We start from the raw sequence: 17,362 nt of genomic DNA on the forward strand, positions 1-17,362 counted from the left end.
AGCCAAATTAGCCTGACCCAAATATTTTCAAGAGTATCTTAATATAACTTTAGTTCAGTTAATTAAGTAATATTGAAGTGACAACCATTTTAGTCACGTATGTGCCCAAAATGTAATCTGTGCGAATTCAAAATATTTGGGAGCAAACAATTATTGTGTTGTGAGTGAAAGTCATGGCATTAGCCTTGATAAGTTATTAATTCAACTCATTGTGTTTCAGTGTATCTTAAAGAGTCAGGCAGAAGGAGATGCTGAGGGAGAAAAAGATCAACATAATAATGATAAATCATTTCTCAGTCTTTGTTAGCTGTTTGTGAAATTTTGTGCTCGAACACTACGTTCACTCACATCCTGTGCATCTCTTGGGGACTAAGCCTCCCCTGTCCTGAAAACCTAGTGACGCCCCTGATGTACGTCACACACAGAACTATTTAAAACACAGTAAATCATATACAGAATACATGAGATGCAGTACAACATAATAACAGTAAGAAAAAATCAATGGTTTTAAACACACGTTAAACTCATAAACAACAAGAACAACAGTTTTAATATCAATAACTAATATGTTCACATGTCAGCACAGAATCAGAACCAGAACTGTGATGAAAGACAAGAAGAAACTAAAGAGATAACAGAGGTGAAGTCACAGACAGCTAAAGTCTTTTAAAACATAAGGTTTTTTATTTTTTGGGACCGGAAACACCAGCTCTTATTGTGGAGGACTTGACTGAACGCATGAAGGAGGCAGTGTGTGTGTGTGTGTGTGTGTGTGTGTGTGTGTGTGTGTGTGTGCCATTCATCCAGCCACATTCTCTAAATAACTTCACCTGATCTCCTCTCATGTACCTGCTGGCCTCCACCTGCAGCAGCTGCAGAGAGGAAGGTGGAGGTTGATTCAACACATCATGTTAATTGAATCAGGACAGAGCTCTGACGTCACACTGTGTTGTCCCGTTTACTGAATCTGTACATCCCATAATAGTGGATTATTATGACTGTGTTGTAATGACAGATCAGAGAAGTTGATCCAAGAGTAATCGAGTACACGCTGCTCTGTGGAAGAGCTCTGTGCTGTGATGTGCAGGTGTGACAGCAGCAGTGTGTGTGAGGGGGAAGTGAACCATCGACCAGCTGATCGTCACACAGCTATGAGTTAAAACAGTCTGATGGAGGATGACAAGACAAGTTCCAAGAGACACCCACTCTTTTTATTTCAGGTGTGTACAGGTTCACACTTCTCTCCTGTGTTCACTCTGTGTGCTCTGCTGGCAGATGCAGCAGATGTGGGTGCAGCTCTGTGGGTGTAGCTCTGTGGGTGCAGCTCTATAGGTGCAGCTCTGTAGGTGTAGCTCTGTAAGTGCAGCTCTGTAGGTGCAGCTCTGTGGATGCAGCTCTGTAGGTGCAGCTCTATAGGTGCAGCTCTGTAGGTGTAGCTCTGTAAGTGCAGCTCTGTGAGTGCAGCTCTGTGGATGTAGCTCTGTGGGTGCAGCTCTGTGAGTGCAGCTCTGTGGATGTAGCTCTGTGGGTGTAGCTCTGTGAGTGCAGCTCTGTGGATGCAGCTCTGTGGGTGTAGCTCTGTAGGTGCAGCTCTATAGGTGCAGCTCTATAGGTGTAGCTCTGTGGGTGTAGCTCTGTAGGTGCAGCTCTATAGGTGCACCTCTGTAGGTGTAGCTCTGTAAGTGCAGCTCTGTGAGTGCAGCTCTGTGGATGTAGCTCTATAGGTGCAGCTCTGTAGGTGTAGCTCTGTAGGTGCAGCTCTGTAGGTGTAGCTCTGTGGGTGCAGCTCTGTAGGTGCAGCTCTGTGGGTGCAGCTCTGTAGGTGTAGCTCTGTGGGTGTAGCTCTGTAGGTGCAGCTCTGTGGGTGTAGCTCTGTAGGTGCAGCTCTGTGGGTGCAGCTCTGTAGGTGTAGCTCTGTAAGTGCAGCTCTGTGGGTGCAGCTCTGTAGGTGCAGCTCTGTGGGTGTAGCTCTGTAGGTGTAGCTCTGTGAGTGCAGCTCTGTGGATGCAGCTCTGTAGGTGCAGCTCTATAGGTGCAGCTCTGTAGGTGTAGCTCTGTAAGTGCAGCTCTGTGAGTGCAGCTCTGTGGATGTAGCTCTATAGGTGCAGCTCTGTAGGTGTAGCTCTGTAGGTGCAGCTCTGTAGGTGTAGCTCTGTGGGTGCAGCTCTGTGGGTGCAGCTCTGTGGGTGTAGCTCTGTAGGTGTAGCTCTGTGGGTGCAGCTCTGTAGGTGCAGCTCTGTGGGTGCAGCTCTGTAGGTGTAGCTCTGTGGGTGCAGCTCTGTGGATGTAGCTCTGTAGGTGTAGCTCTGTAGGTGCAGCTCTGTAGGTGCAGCTCTGTAGGTGTAGCTCTGTGGGTGCAGCTCTGTGGGTGCAGCTCTGTGGATGTAGCTCTATAGGTGCAGCTCTGTAGGTGTAGCTCTGTAGGTGCAGCTCTGTAGGTGTAGCTCTGTGGGTGCAGCTCTGTGGGTGCAGCTCTGTGGGTGTAGCTCTGTAGGTGTAGCTCTGTGGGTGCAGCTCTGTAGGTGCAGCTCTGTGGGTGCAGCTCTGTAGGTGTAGCTCTGTGGGTGCAGCTCTGTGGATGTAGCTCTGTAGGTGTAGCTCTGTAGGTGCAGCTCTGTAGGTGCAGCTCTGTAGGTGTAGCTCTGTGGGTGCAGCTCTGTGGGTGCAGCTCTGTGGGTGTAGCTCTGTAGGTGCAGCTCTGTGGGTGCAGCTCTGTGGATGTAGCTCTGTGGGTAAGTGCTGCTCTGTGGAAGAGCTCTGTGGATGTAGCTCTATAGGTGTAGCTCTGTAGGTGCAGCTCTGTAGGTGTAGCTCTGTGGGTGCAGCTCTGTGGATGTAGCTCTATAGGTGCAGCTCTGTAGGTGCAGCTCTGTGAGTGCAGCTCTGTAGGTGCAGCTCTGTGGGTGCAGCTCTGTGGGTGCAGCTCTGTAGGTGTAGCTCTGTAGGTGCAGCTCTGTAGGTGCAGCTCTGTGGGTGCAGCTCTGTGGGTGCAGCTCTGTAGGTGTAGCTCTGTAAGTGCAGCTCTGTGGATGTAGCTCTGTAGGTGTAGCTCTGTAGGTGCAGCTCTGTAGGTGCAGCTCTGTAGGTGTAGCTCTGTGGGTGCAGCTCTGTGGGTGCAGCTCTGTGGATGTAGCTCTGTGGGTAAGTGCTGCTCTGTGGAAGAGCTCTGTGGATGTAGCTCTATAGGTGTAGCTCTGTAGGTGCAGCTCTGTAGGTGTAGCTCTGTGGGTGCAGCTCTGTGGATGTAGCTCTATAGGTGCAGCTCTGTAGGTGCAGCTCTGTGAGTGCAGCTCTGTAGGTGCAGCTCTGTGGGTGCAGCTCTGTGGGTGCAGCTCTGTAGGTGTAGCTCTGTAGGTGCAGCTCTGTAGGTGCAGCTCTGTGGGTGCAGCTCTGTGGGTGCAGCTCTGTAGGTGTAGCTCTGTAGGTGCAGCTCTGTAGGTGCAGCTCTGTGAGTGCAGCTCTGTAGGTGTAGCTCTGTAGGTGCAGCTCTGTAGGTGCAGCTCTGTGGATGTAGCTCTATAGGTGCAGCTCTGTGGGTGCAGCTCTGTAGGTGCAGCTCTGTGAGTGCAGCTCTGTAGGTGTAGCTCTGTGGGTGCAGCTCTGTGAGTGCAGCTCTGTGGGTGCAGCTCTGTGGGTGCAGCTCTGTGGATGTAGCTCTATAGGTGCAGCTCTGTGGGTGCAGCTCTGTAGGTGCAGCTCTGTGAGTGCAGCTCTGTAGGTGTAGCTCTGTAGGTGCAGCTCTGTGAGTGCAGCTCTGTAGGTGTAGCTCTGTAGGTGCAGCTCTGTAGGTGCAGCTCTGTGGATGTAGCTCTATAGGTGCAGCTCTGTGGGTGCAGCTCTGTAGGTGCAGCTCTGTGAGTGCAGCTCTGTAGGTGTAGCTCTGTGGGTGCAGCTCTGTGGGTGCAGCTCTGTGAGTGCAGCTCTGTAGGTGTAGCTCTGTGGGTGCAGCTCTGTAGGTGCAGCTCTGTGGGTGCAGCTCTGTGGGTGCAGCTCTGTGGGTGTAGCTCTGTGGGTGCAGCTCTGTGGGTGCAGCTCTGTGAGTGCAGCTCTGTAGGTGTAGCTCTGTAGGTGTAGCTCTGTGGGTGCAGCTCTGTGGGTGCAGCTCTGTGGGTGTAGCTCTGTGGGTGCAGCTCTGTGGGTGCAGCTCTGTGGATGTAGCTCTGTGGGTGCAGCTCTGTGGGTGCAGCTCTGTGAGTGCAGCTCTGTAGGTGTAGCTCTGTAGGTGCAGCTCTGTAGGTGCAGCTCTGTGGATGTAGCTCTATAGGTGCAGCTCTGTGGGTGCAGCTCTGTAGGTGCAGCTCTGTGAGTGCAGCTCTGTAGGTGTAGCTCTGTGGGTGCAGCTCTGTGAGTGCAGCTCTGTGGGTGCAGCTCTGTGGGTGCAGCTCTGTGGATGTAGCTCTATAGGTGCAGCTCTGTGGGTGCAGCTCTGTAGGTGCAGCTCTGTAGGTGTAGCTCTGTAGGTGCAGCTCTGTGGGTGTAGCTCTGTAGGTGCAGCTCTGTAGGTGCAGCTCTGTAGGTGCAGCTCTGTAGGTGTAGCTCTGTAGGTGCAGCTCTGTGAGTGCAGCTCTGTAGGTGTAGCTCTGTGAGTGCAGCTCTATAGGTGCAGCTCTGTGGGTGCAGCTCTGTAGGTGCAGCTCTGTGGGTGCAGCTCTGTAGGTGCAGCTCTGTAGGTGTAGCTCTGTAGGTGCAGCTCTGTAGGTGCAGCTCTGTAGGTGCAGCTCTGTAGGTGTAGCTCTGTAGGTGCAGCTCTGTGAGTGCAGCTCTGTAGGTGTAGCTCTGTAGGTGCAGCTCTGTAGGTGCAGCTCTGTGGATGTAGCTCTATAGGTGCAGCTCTGTGGGTGCAGCTCTGTAGGTGCAGCTCTGTGAGTGCAGCTCTGTAGGTGTAGCTCTGTGGGTGCAGCTCTGTGGGTGCAGCTCTGTGAGTGCAGCTCTGTAGGTGTAGCTCTGTGGGTGCAGCTCTGTAGGTGCAGCTCTGTGGGTGCAGCTCTGTGGGTGCAGCTCTGTGGGTGTAGCTCTGTGGGTGCAGCTCTGTGGGTGCAGCTCTGTGAGTGCAGCTCTGTAGGTGTAGCTCTGTAGGTGTAGCTCTGTGGGTGCAGCTCTGTGGGTGCAGCTCTGTGGGTGTAGCTCTGTGGGTGCAGCTCTGTGGGTGCAGCTCTGTGGATGTAGCTCTGTGGGTGCAGCTCTGTGGGTGCAGCTCTGTGAGTGCAGCTCTGTAGGTGTAGCTCTGTGGGTGCAGCTCTGTGGGTGCAGCTCTGTGGATGTAGCTCTGTGGATGTAGCTCTGTGGGTGCAGCTCTGTGGGTGCAGCTCTGTGAGTGCAGCTCTGTAGGTGTAGCTCTGTGGGTGTAGCTCTGTGGGTGCAGCTCTGTGGGTGCAGCTCTGTGGGTGTAGCTCTGTGGGTGCAGCTCTGTGGGTGCAGCTCTGTGGATGTAGCTCTGTAGGTGCAGCTCTGTAGGTGTAGCTCTGTGGGTGCAGCTCTGTGGGTGTAGCTCTGTGGGTGCAGCTCTGTGGGTGCAGCTCTGTAGGTGCAGCTCTGTAGGTGCAGCTCTGTAGGTGCAGCTCTGTGGGTGCAGCTCTGTAGGTGCAGCTCTGTAGGTGCAGCTCTGTGGGTGCAGCTCTGTAGGTGTGGGTGTAGCTCTGTAGGTGCAGCTCTGTGGGTGCAGCTCAGGTGAAAGAGGCCAACACAGAGAGGACACTAATAAGAAATCATCCCATGTCATCTTTGAAGTATTGATAAGTAATAATGTAATCAATACAGTTGTGAAATTGATAATCAATTGTGAATAATTTTTCAAATTTTCTTCTGTTTGTTTTTTAGGATTTGCTGTTTTGAAGGTCTTTGATTTTTGTTTTACTTTAAAGCTCCTGTTTGTAAGATGGTAAAACTGACGCTTTGGGTTTCCCAACTCGTCAGACACTGACACTTTCAGATGGTGGCCGACCCGACCCACAATCCTAAAGCGTCAGTATCTGACGAGTTGGGAAACCCAAAGCGTCAGTTTTACCATCTTACAAACAGGAGCTTTAAGTCAAACAAAGGTCTATATATATATCCATATGATCAGACTGATCAATAATCAGACATATCAATACTTGCCTCTATAGATCTACTCACACACACACAGAACATTTTAAAACCATTTCAAAAAACATTTTGGGAGGTCTGGAGCAGTTCTGATTGAGTCTACTCAGCCTGAGTTTTGGAGGGCGGGGCTTGTGTGTGTCCGCTGCAGCAGCTCACCTGGCGGAGGCGGGACAGGTAGAACACGGGGCCGATGAACAGGCCCACGTTGGGAAAAAGCAGCAGGAGCTGCAGGACGTGACACTGTGACGGACTGACGCTGTCGGACTGATGAGAGGCGATCACGGCCAGGTACGGGACCAGAGCCACCAGAGGAGAGTACGCCACAGCCGACGGCACCATCACCGCCACGATGTTCTTCAGAGCGCGTCTCTTCAGCGGGGGGCTCGTCCCCGCAGTTTGGCCGGGCCCGCCTTCACACAGCACCAACACAATCCCCAGCAGGCACAGCAGCATCAGCAGGAACAGCAGCGAGATGGTGACGGACAGCGGCAGCGCCACGGCCAGCAGCCCCAAGAAAAACACCAACAGGCCCACAGTGAGGGTGAGCAGCCAGGCACACGCACACGGAACCACACGGTACTCCCACCGGCCCAGTCTGATGTAGGTCAGGGGCCGGGCCGCTGCCATGTAACGCTCCAAACACATGAAGGTCAGCAGCAGCGGGCAGCCGAAGACGTTGAGAGCAGACAGGCCCTCACGGACGGAGTGGGCGGTGTCAGACATGTCGTGCAGGATGGAGTAGATGTCCAGAGGCAGACAGAGGCAGTACAGGATGTCCATGACGGAGACGTTGAGGCCCAGCACCTCCGATGGCGTCATGGCTCCCTTCCTGTTTAGCAGCATCCACATGAGACCGCCGTTAGCCGGACCGGCCGTCAGCAGTATGAAGACCTTCAGTCCCAACCAGACCAGTTTACCAGTCTGCACGTGACAGTGGGACATCATGTTTGTGAACATGTCTGCGGAGAAATCAAACGACCAGAAGAAGCCTTGCTGAGGTCCAGTGAGAGACGCGTTGGTGGGGACGCCACCATCAGAGGACAAAGTGTTGTTGTTTCCCATCATGACAACTCTCCTGTGGAGACACATCGATCAGCATGAGAAGACAATTCAAAACATCACTAGTCTGCAACTATCACTCTACAAAAACCCAACCAGAGATCTCATTGTGTCATCCGGTGTCCAGCTGTGTGCAGACGACTCACACCTCTTCTTCTGTGGTTCTGACACGTCAGTTCATTTACAGTCCCAACATGAGCAAGCAGACCTCAGGCAGAACCGCACTCTGTGGTTGGTGTCCATCTTCCATGCCGTCAGTCACATGCTTCATATATCATCATTTATTTGTTAAAGGTCACTTTGTTGGAAAAGAATGTCATCTCGTCAAATATTGAAGCTTTGGAATAAAGACTGACCCGACGACAGACCCAGAGTGTCGACTTTTCTTACACATTAGACCTTTAAGTGTGTTTCTGTGTGTGTGAGTGTGAGAAGCAGCTGTCAGAAACTGTTTGCACAGGTTTGATTCTGTGTCGGACTTCTTTTGTTCAGATAGAACTGATTCTAACACATCAACGCTTTTTTTCTTTACTCCTAAAACCTGTTGAATTCAGACTCCAGACCCATGGGGGCCAGCGTATGATGAGAGTAACCTGTTCTGTTCTGTTCTGTTCTGTTCTGATCCGATAAGGATGGACCTGACAGTATCTGATGGAAGAGCAGAAACATGCACTGACCTTCAGTCGGAGAGGATCTCTGCTCTGTGAACTGTCTCAGCTCCTCGTCCTCCTCGAGCAGGCAGCTCTGTCCCTCCTGAGGACGTTTGCATACACTGTGGTGGTCGATTTGTTTGTGAACGCGACTCTGTGTTTCTGAGATCCTCCAACATTTTCCAACATGCAAATGTGTCTGTGGTCACACCTGTGGCTGAACACCTGACATTTAAAGACACCTGAGAGGAGTTGTGACGTTCTTTACTCTTCTGATCAACAATAATGTTTAGACTCAAACCAACATGTCTGTCCGTCTCTGACTTCCTGTCTGTCTCTCAGCTCATTGGTTCCCCCTGATGATGTCAGACACCTCACAGTTTGACTGTCAGATACAGCTGTCCTCACTCTGGAGCTAGACCTGCACACATGCTTGCTGTGTGTCAGTTCAGGGTCTGCATCCTCTGAAGGACTCGGCCTCCTCTGAAGGACCCGGCCTCTGAAGGAGCCGGCCTCCTCTGAAGGACCCGGCCTCCTCTGAAGGACTCGGCCTCCTCTGAAGGACCCGGCCTCTGAAGGACTCGGCCTTTGTGGTCTTTGAAGGCGAGTCCTTCAGAGAGACCTTGTTAACCTCGTCAGCCGTTGTTAAATGTGACGGTCTAGCCTTTGGAGCATTTCCTGGTTGCGTCACCAGATGTTTTACCCTTACGTCACAATTTCTGCCGCCCAGGCCCGCGAAAAGTGACGATCTACACCACGCAATGTCGCCATTTTCTCTCTTTCTTTCTTCTTTCTCGGTTGGCAAAGAATCTTGGGATATGTGAGGCCACGAAGGATCGTAGCGGTGCATCCTCCAGAAACAGGGAGAAGAAGGAGCATCTGGAGGAGCCTTCAGACTGGGACAGACTTCACGCTGCGTTGTGACGGAATCGGCCTTCGAAGGATGCAGACCCTAAACTGAGACACAGCAAGTGACTTTAGAGATCGAGCTTTTACTTGAGCAGACGACTGATCCTCAGTAAACTTCAATATGAGGGTGTGAGCTGAACACTGTTTTCCTGCTCCGCCTGGACAGTTAAGTTTTTCTATTCTGTAAAAATAACATGAATCTGTGACAATAAATAAAACATTGAGGCTCACGTGGGGCTGTGGCTCAGTGGGTAGAGCGGGTCGTCTAGTGATCGGAAGGTCGCCAGTTTGAATCCCGGCTCCCCCTAGCTGCATGTCGAAGTGTCCTTGAGCAAGATACTGAACCCCAAATTGCTCCTGATGAGCAGTTGGCGCCTTGCATGGCCGCCTCCGTCATCAGTGTATGAATGTGTGTGTGAATGGGTGAATGTGGCATGTGTTGTACAGCGCTTTGAGCTGTCGTTAGACTGGAAAAGCGCTATAAAAACCATTTACATCTGAGAAACAGTCTTAACATACAAACAAGCAAATAAAAATCTGTCTTCATCAATTAATTTATTCACAGCTGATTTTAAACTAACACACAGAGAACAATAAAGATCTTCAGGCATCCAGCTCATATCAATCAATCAATCAATCAACGACAGATGCAGATAAAGAGGAGGACGAGCTCTACACGTCAGTGTGTTCATGTCTCCTCTGATTAAACAGAGTCATCTGAAGGTTTCACAGTGAAGACGAGAGGCTGGACTCGTCTCATCACAGCTTCACATGAATCACACATTTATTTATTATTTCAGTTTGGAAGTTACAGAGCGACTGATTTTAAATCATCTAGAAGAAAATGAAGAACAACAGAGAGCACACAGATGCAGCAACACGATGCGTCCAGCTCTGCCTCTCTCCTGCACTCAGTCGGATCCTCTCTGATAATAAAATGAAACATTTATTGATGAGTCACAACATTTATAATAACTGCATCATCAGCCACAGTAAACACAGATTCCACCAGCTCCACAGCTTGATGTTCAAAAGCATTGTGGCATGTCGCTGAAGCTTTTTTTAACCAATCAGAGCGTGGCTTCAGATGCCCATGTAGGTGTTCATCTTGCCCAGAGCGTCACAGACGGTGGTGAGGTCGCTGCGCAGGTCCTGAACCACGTTCTCGATGCTGCGAGTGTCTTTGAGCAGGTCGATGCTCTGCGTGTACGGGTTGTAGTACACTGAGAATGGTCGCTTGATCGTCTTAGCAAACTCCCTGTCACACACACACACACACACACACACACACACACACAAACACAGAGGGTCATGTGATACGATGACATCATTTGGCAGAGTCTGGGATAAGATGACACTGGTTGTCATGTCTGTTGGACTCTATCATGAGCTCCTCTAATGGCTGTGGACAGACATGAGTGGAGCTGCCAAGAGAACAAGAGTTTGATCGTTTCTGCGTTGAAGCCGTTTGTGCGTTTGTTGTTCACCTCATCTTTTCTTTGGCCTCCTCGAAGCTCTCGGAGACGAAGTAAACATCCTGGAAGGTCGTGATGAGACACTCCTGGTTACAGGTCGTCTTCGGGTCGAACATCTTCACACAGGCCTGATCAGACAGGGCATGCTGGGAAAAAACAGTCAGGATAGTGGAACCATGAGTCCATTAGTTAATTATTAATTAAATTGTCAACAGAGACATTTGACTTCAACTTCTCATTCTGCAGTAAATGTATAGTAAATGACATCATCCACATATAGAGCTTCCTCTAAAGCTTCCTCTACAGCTTCCTCTAAAGCTTCCTCTACGGCTTCCTCTACAGCTTCCTCTACAGCTTCCTCTACACTTTCCTCTTCAGCTGCCTCTAAAGCTTCCTCTAAAGCTTCCTCTAAAGCTTCCTCTAAAGCCTCCTCTAAAGCTTCCTCTACAGCTTCCTCTACAGCTTCCTCTACAGCTTTCTCTAAAGCTTCCTCTACGGCTTCCTCTACGGCTTCCTCTACAGCTTTCTCTAAAGCTTCCTCTACAGCTTCCTCTACAGCTGCCTCTAAAGCTTCCTCTACAGCTTCCTCTACAGCTTCCTCTAAAGCTTCCTCTACAGCTTCCTCTACAGCTTCCTCTAAAGCTTCCTCTACAGCTTCCTCTACAGCTTCCTCTACAGCTTCCTCTGAAGCTTCCTCTGAAGCTTCCTCTACAGTTTCCTCTTCAGCTGCCTCTAAAGCTTCCTCTACAGCTTCCTCTACAGCTTCCTCTTCAGCTGCCTCTAAAGCTTCCACTACAGCTTCCTCTACAGCTTCCTCTACAGCTTCCTCTACAGCTTCCTCTACAGCTGCCTCTAAAGCTTCCTCTACGGCTTCCTCTACGGCTTCCTCTAAAGCTTCCTCTAAAGCTTCCTCTAAAGCCTCCTCTAAAGCTTCCTCTACAGCTTCCTCTAAAGCTTCCTCTAAAGCCTCCTCTAAAGCTTCCTCTACAGCTTCCTCTGAAGCTTCCTCTGAAGCTTCCTCTACAGCTTCCTCTACAGCTTCCTCTACAGCTTTCTCTAAAGCTTCCTCTACAGCTTCCTCTACGGCTTCCTCTACAGCTTTCTCTAAAGCTTCCTCTACAGCTTCCTCTACAGCTGCCTCTAAAGCTTCCTCTACAGCTTCCTCTACAGCTTCCTCTAAAGCTTCCTCTACAGCTTCCTCTACAGCTTCCTCTACAGCTTCCTCTAAAGCTTCCTCTACAGCTTCCTCTACAGCTTCCTCTACAGCTTCCTCTGAAGCTTCCTCTGAAGCTTCCTCTACAGTTTCCTCTTCAGCTGCCTCTAAAGCTTCCTCTACAGCTTCCTCTACAGCTTCCTCTTCAGCTGCCTCTAAAGCTTCCACTACAGCTTCCTCTACAGCTTCCTCTACAGCTGCCTCTACAGCTTCCTCTAAAGCTTCCTCTAAAGGCTCCTCTAAAGCTTCCTCTAAAGCCTCCTCTAAAGCTTCCTCTACAGCTTCCTCTACAGCTGCCTCTAAAGCTTCCTCTACAGCTTCCTCTACAGCTTCCTCTACAGCTTTCTCTAAAGCTTCCTCTACAGCTTCCTCTACAGCTGCCTCTAAAGCTTCCTCTACAGCTGCCTCTAAAGCTTCCTCTACAGCTTCCTCTACAGCTTCCTCTACAGCTTCCTCTAAAGCTTCCTCTAAAGCTTCCTCTACAGCTTCCTCTACAGCTTCCTCTACAGCTTCCTCTGAAGCTTCCTCTACAGTTTCCTCTTCAGCTGCCTCTAAAGCTTCCTCTACAGCTTCCTCTTCAGCTGCCTCTAAAGCTTCCACTACAGCTTCCTCTACAGCTTCCTCTACAGCTGCCTCTACAGCTTCCTCTAAAGCTTCCTCTAAAGCCTCCTCTAAAGCTTCCTCTACGGCTTCCTCTAAGGCTTCCTCTACAGCTTCCTCTACAGCTGCCTCTAAAGCTTCCTCTACGGCTTCTTCTACGGCTTCCTCTAAAGCTTCCTCTAAAGCTTCCTCTAAAGCCTCCTCTAAAGCTTCCTCTACAGCTTCCTCTAAAGCTTCCTCTAAAGCCTCCTCTACAGCTGCCTCTAAAGCTTCCTCTACGGCTTCCTCTACGGCTTCCTCTAAAGCTTCCTCTAAAGCTTCCTCTAAAGCCTCCTCTAAAGCTTCCTCTACAGCTTCCTCTAAAGCTTCCTCTAAAGCCTCCTCTACAGCTTCCTCTACAGCTGCCTCTAAAGCTTCCTCTAAGGCTTCCTCGACGGCTTCCGCTAAAGCTTCCTCTACAGCTGCCTCTAAAGCTTCCTCTGAAGCTTCCTCTACAGCTTCCTCTACAGCTTCCTCTAAAGCTTCCTCTGAAGCTTCCCCTACAGCTGCCTTTAAAGCTTCCTCTAAAGCTTCCCCAACGGCTTCCTCTAAAGCTTCCTCTACGGCTTCCGCTACGGCTTCCTCTAAAGCTTCCTCTACATCTTCCTCTACAGTTTCCTCTACAGCTTCCTCCACAGCTTCTTCTAAATCTACCTCTACATCTTCCTCTACAGCTTCCTCTAAAGCTTCCTCTACAATTTCCTCTACAGCTTCCTCTAAATCTACCTCTACATCTTCCTCTACAGTTTCCTCTACAGCTTCCTCTACAGCTTCCTCTAAATCTACCTCTACATCTTCCTCTACGGCTTCCTCTACAGCTTCCTCTACAGCTTCCTCTAAAGCTTCCTCTTCAGCTTCCTCTACAGCTTCCTCTACAGCTTCCTCTAAAGCTTCCTCTACAGCTTCCTCTATGGATTCTTCTAAAGCTTCCTCCTAAACTTCCTCTACAGCTTCCTCTACAGCTTCCTCTAAAGCTTCCTCTACAGCTTCCTCTACAGCTTCCTCTACAGTTTCCTCTACAGCTTCCTCTACAGCTTCCTCTAAAGCTTCCTCTACAGCTTCCTCTACAGCTTCCTCTACAGCTTCCTCTAACTAAAGCTTCCCAGGTTAAATGAAATGTGTACGGAGTGAAGATGAAGAAGAGGATGCTGACGCTGCCGTCTGTGATGCGGCTCTGATGCAGCTCACCTGGGTTCAGAGAGACCCAGGTGTGTCCTTCATCACCTGTATTCAGCCTGAATGAGTGTGTGTGTGTGTGTGTGTGTGTGTTTGTGTGTGTGTGTTACCCTGAGCTCTCCGATAGACGACAGTAATCCGGCTCCGTACGCTCTCAGCTGACCATCCTGTTTGCACAATCCAAACTCTATGGTGAAGAAGTAACACTGCTCAACACACGCACACACACACACACACACACACACACACACACACACACACACACACACACACACACATAATATATATAAAGTTTGATCTCTGGTCTTTTTTAAGAGAATTATCTCAGATGTGAAAAAGGAAATATGAGATTAATGATCTTGTGCACTGATTACTGTCCTCAGCCCAGCACCTGTCAGGACCTGGTGCAGTGATCATTGTGGCCTGTTGGGGGCGCTGCTGGATCAGATGCCACACAGAAACACAGTGCTGGGGCCTCATTTATAAAACTGTGTGTAGGATTGACGTCAAAAGGTTGCGTACACACGAAACACAGAAAGTGCGTAAGCTCAAAAATATCCTGATTTATAAAACAGTGCGCACGCACGTCCTGCGCCGATTTCCCTTTATAAATCACACTCCACTCTAAATGTGGCGCACCTGTGTGCGGGTCATACCACGCCCATGGTCGCCTTAGGATATTCAGAGAAACGCCCCTAATTAATATTCATTCATGACTGAAAGCAGAGAGAAAGGCGAAGAAGCGCAGTTTCACCCAGTGTGAGGTGGAAGTTCTTGTCGGGGAGGTGGAGAACAGGAAGGTTGTATTATTTGGTGGACAGTGTTGGGTCGGGTCACCAATGCCAAAAAGGCTCTAGAGTGGCAGCATGTGGCAGACAATGTAAATGCTGTTGCCTCAGAAGGTCGGAGTGTGGCCGAAGTGAAAAAAAAAAAAGTGATCAGTCATAAAAGTGGAAGAAAAAAAGGCAGAGCGTCTGTGTGACGGGCGGGGAACGGGCCAACCGGAGCTCACCTGCTGGATGAACAACTGACGGGGATCATCAGGGAATCCCTCCTGAGTGACGTGGTGACGGAGGTGGAGGGGGACACCGGTGCCGGCCCAATTCATTCTCACTCGGTACTCTTATAGCAACATGAGTGCAGTTAGTGGCACCGATTACATTTGGGAAACCGGACATTGCTGCAAATTGCGTATTTTTATTTGCCTGTTCACCGTATAAGGAAACTTTATGTACTGCTGCGACAAACCAATTATACCTCCTAACACGTCTGGCATAACACGGCTAAAGGTCGGCTGGGATATCCCTGACCTGTCAATTCCCTCTGGAATGTGCCGGTTGGAACCCGAGTGTTGTGAGCACTTGAAGCGGGACTGGCACAGCGTGGTTTCTGCGGGTGCTCCTCTCTAACGGGCCCATCAGCCACTCATCACTGTTGGCCAGTGGATCTTGCTGGTCTCTGAAGTTCTGCTCCCTCCGTATCCTTCAGTTTGCCACATTCTCCAACAGTGCCAAAGCAGCCACTGTGCGCCATAACGCATAGTGAATACATGCCTTTATATACCCATCTATTAGGTAATATCTGCTACACGTGTGAGAATAATCTGATTGACTAACATTACAAGATAATTATAGTCTTTATCTGTATGGCAACAAAACACAGTTACAAAGTGTTTTATGCGTTATGCATTGAAAACGGAGATGAAATGAAATGGTCTATATGATGTAGGATATTAATATATTAAACTGCATTCATATCAGTGTAAACGTAATTTGCTCTACTGTTGTCTTACTATTGTTCTAAATCATATGTTTCCCGTGTGCACTCCAGGGAGTATGTTTGTTTATTCATTGTAGAATCTTTTTATTTTAATACATTTTCACACAGTTTCTCCCGTTTCTTTCTCCTGCCATCAGTGGAGCAGTTTCTCCTTACCCCAGTTATGTGCGTACGCATGGGTCAGAGTTTGCGTGGAGGACCGCACATTTTCCCGTCAAGTTCTCTTTTTATTAATTCCACGGTGTGCGCAGAGAGTGGCGTACGCCTTCTTTTGTGCGTACGCAACGTTTATAAATGAGGCCCCAGGTCTTTACTGTGGACACTCACTGTGGCTAGTTTCTGGACGTCCTCATCAGACGCTCCCAGAGAAGCCAGACCAATCTCCTGAGAGAACTGAGCGAACTTTGGATCGGCCAGCAGAGGAACGTGACCGAGCAGCTCATGACACGTGTCCCTGAAACAAAACCAGAAACCAGACAGACGTGAGACAGAAAACAGACGGACACGAGACAGAAAATAACACAACATCAGTCTTCATGAAGTTACAGAGAGAAACAAACTGAACCAGGAGCAGAAAACACTGAAGATGTCATCAGTGAAGAAAACTGACGTATAGATATCTGTAAATATACAGGTGAGTGATCTCAGGTGTGATAGATGTCAGGTGTGAGTGATCTCAGGTTTGATAGATGTCAGGTGTGAGTGATCTCAGGTGTGATAGATGTCATGTGTGAATGATCTCAGGTGTGATAGATGTCAGGTGTGAGTGATCTCAGGTGTGATAGATGTCATGTGTGAATGATCTCAGGTGTGATAGATGTCAGGTGTGAATAATCTAGATGTTAGGTATGAGTGATCTCAGGTGTAATAGATGTCAGGTGTGAATGATCTCAGGTGTGATAGATGTTAGGTGTGAGTGATCTCAGGTGTGATAGATGTCAGGTGTGAATGATCTCAGGTGTGACAGATGTCAGGTGTGAATGATCTCAGGTGTGATAGATGTCATGTGTGAATGATCTCAGGTGTGATAGATGTCAGGTGTGAATGATCTCAGGTGTGATAGATGTCAGGTGTGAATGATCTCAGGTGTGATAGATGTTAGGTGTGAATGATCTCAGGTGTGATAGATGTCAGGTATGAGTGATCTCAGTTGTGAATGATCTCAGGTGTGATAGATGTCAGGTGTGAATGATCTTAGGTGTGATAAATGTCAGGTATGAGTGATCTCAGGTGTGAATGATCTCAGGTGTGATAGATGTTAGGTGTGAATGATCTCAGGTGTGATAGATGTCAGGTGTGAATGATCTCAGGTGTGATAGATGTCAGGTGTGAATGATCTCAGGTGTGATAGATGTTAGGTGTGAATGATCTCAGGTGTGATAGATGTCATGTGTGAATGATCTCAGGTGTGATAGATGTCAGGTGTGAATGATCTCAGGTGTGATAGATGTTAGGTGTGAATGATCTCAGGTGTGATAGATGTCAGGTATGAGTGATCTCAGTTGTGAATGATCTCAGGTGTGATAGATGTCAGGTGTGAATGATCTTAGGTGTGATAAATGTCAGGTATGAGTGATCTCAGGTGTGAATGATCTCAGGTGTGATAGATGTTAGGTGTGAATGATCTCAGGTGTGATAGATGTCAGGTGTGAATGATCTCAGGTGTGATAGATGTCAGGTGTGAATGATCTTAGGTGTAATAGATGTTTCGTGTGAATGATCTCAGGTGTGATAGATGTCATGTGTGAATGATCTCAGGTGTGATAGATGTCAGGTGTGAGTGATCTCAGGTTGGATAGATGTCAGGTGTGAGTGATCTCAGGTGTGATAGATGTCAGGTGTGAATGATCTCAGGTGTGATAGATGTCATGTGTGAATGATCTCAGGTGTGATAGATGTCAGGTGTGAATAATCTAGATGTTAGGTATGAGTGATCTCAGGTGTAATAGATGTCAGGTGTGAATGATCTCAGGTGTGATAGATGTTAGGTGTGAGTGATCTCAGGTGTGATAGATGTCAGGTGTGAATGATCTCAGGTGTGACAGATGTCAGGTGTGAATGATCTCAGGTGTGATAGATGTCATGTGTGAATGATCTCAGGTGTGATAGATGTCAGGTGTGAATGATCTCAGGTGTGATAGATGTCATGTGTGAATGATCTCAGGTGTGATAGATGTCAGGTGTGAATGATCTCAGGTGTGATAGATGTTAGGTGTGAATGATCTCAGGTGTGATAGATGTCAGGTGTGAATGATCTCAGGTGTGATAGATGTCAGGTGTGAATGATCTCAGGTGTGATAGATGTCAGGTGTGAATGATCTCAGGTGTGATAGATGTTAGGTGTGAATGATCTCAGGTGTGATAGATGTCAGGTGTGA

The 17,362-nt window shown here is 48.9% G+C and overlaps 1 protein-coding gene across 1 annotated transcript in view; it reads right to left on the bottom strand.

Moving 5' to 3' along the window:
* Positions 1-9,263: 9,263 nt before the first annotated feature.
* tph2 (tryptophan hydroxylase 2 (tryptophan 5-monooxygenase)) overlaps positions 9,264-17,362 on the bottom strand; it is a 12,906-nt gene continuing 4,807 nt past the window's right edge. Inside the window, exons 8-11 of the mRNA XM_030424812.1 lie at positions 15,312-15,438; positions 13,316-13,411; positions 10,190-10,323; positions 9,264-9,960 (exon numbers count right to left, since the gene is read on the bottom strand). Coding sequence (XP_030280672.1) covers positions 9,786-9,960; positions 10,190-10,323; positions 13,316-13,411; positions 15,312-15,438 — 532 coding nt within the window. The 3' untranslated portion in view covers positions 9,264-9,785. The remainder of the gene's footprint in view (positions 9,961-10,189; positions 10,324-13,315; positions 13,412-15,311; positions 15,439-17,362) is intronic.

This window comes from Sparus aurata, chromosome 8 (genome assembly GCF_900880675.1).
Source record: "Sparus aurata chromosome 8, fSpaAur1.1, whole genome shotgun sequence".
Classification (NCBI taxonomy): Eukaryota; Metazoa; Chordata; class Actinopteri; order Spariformes; family Sparidae; genus Sparus; species Sparus aurata.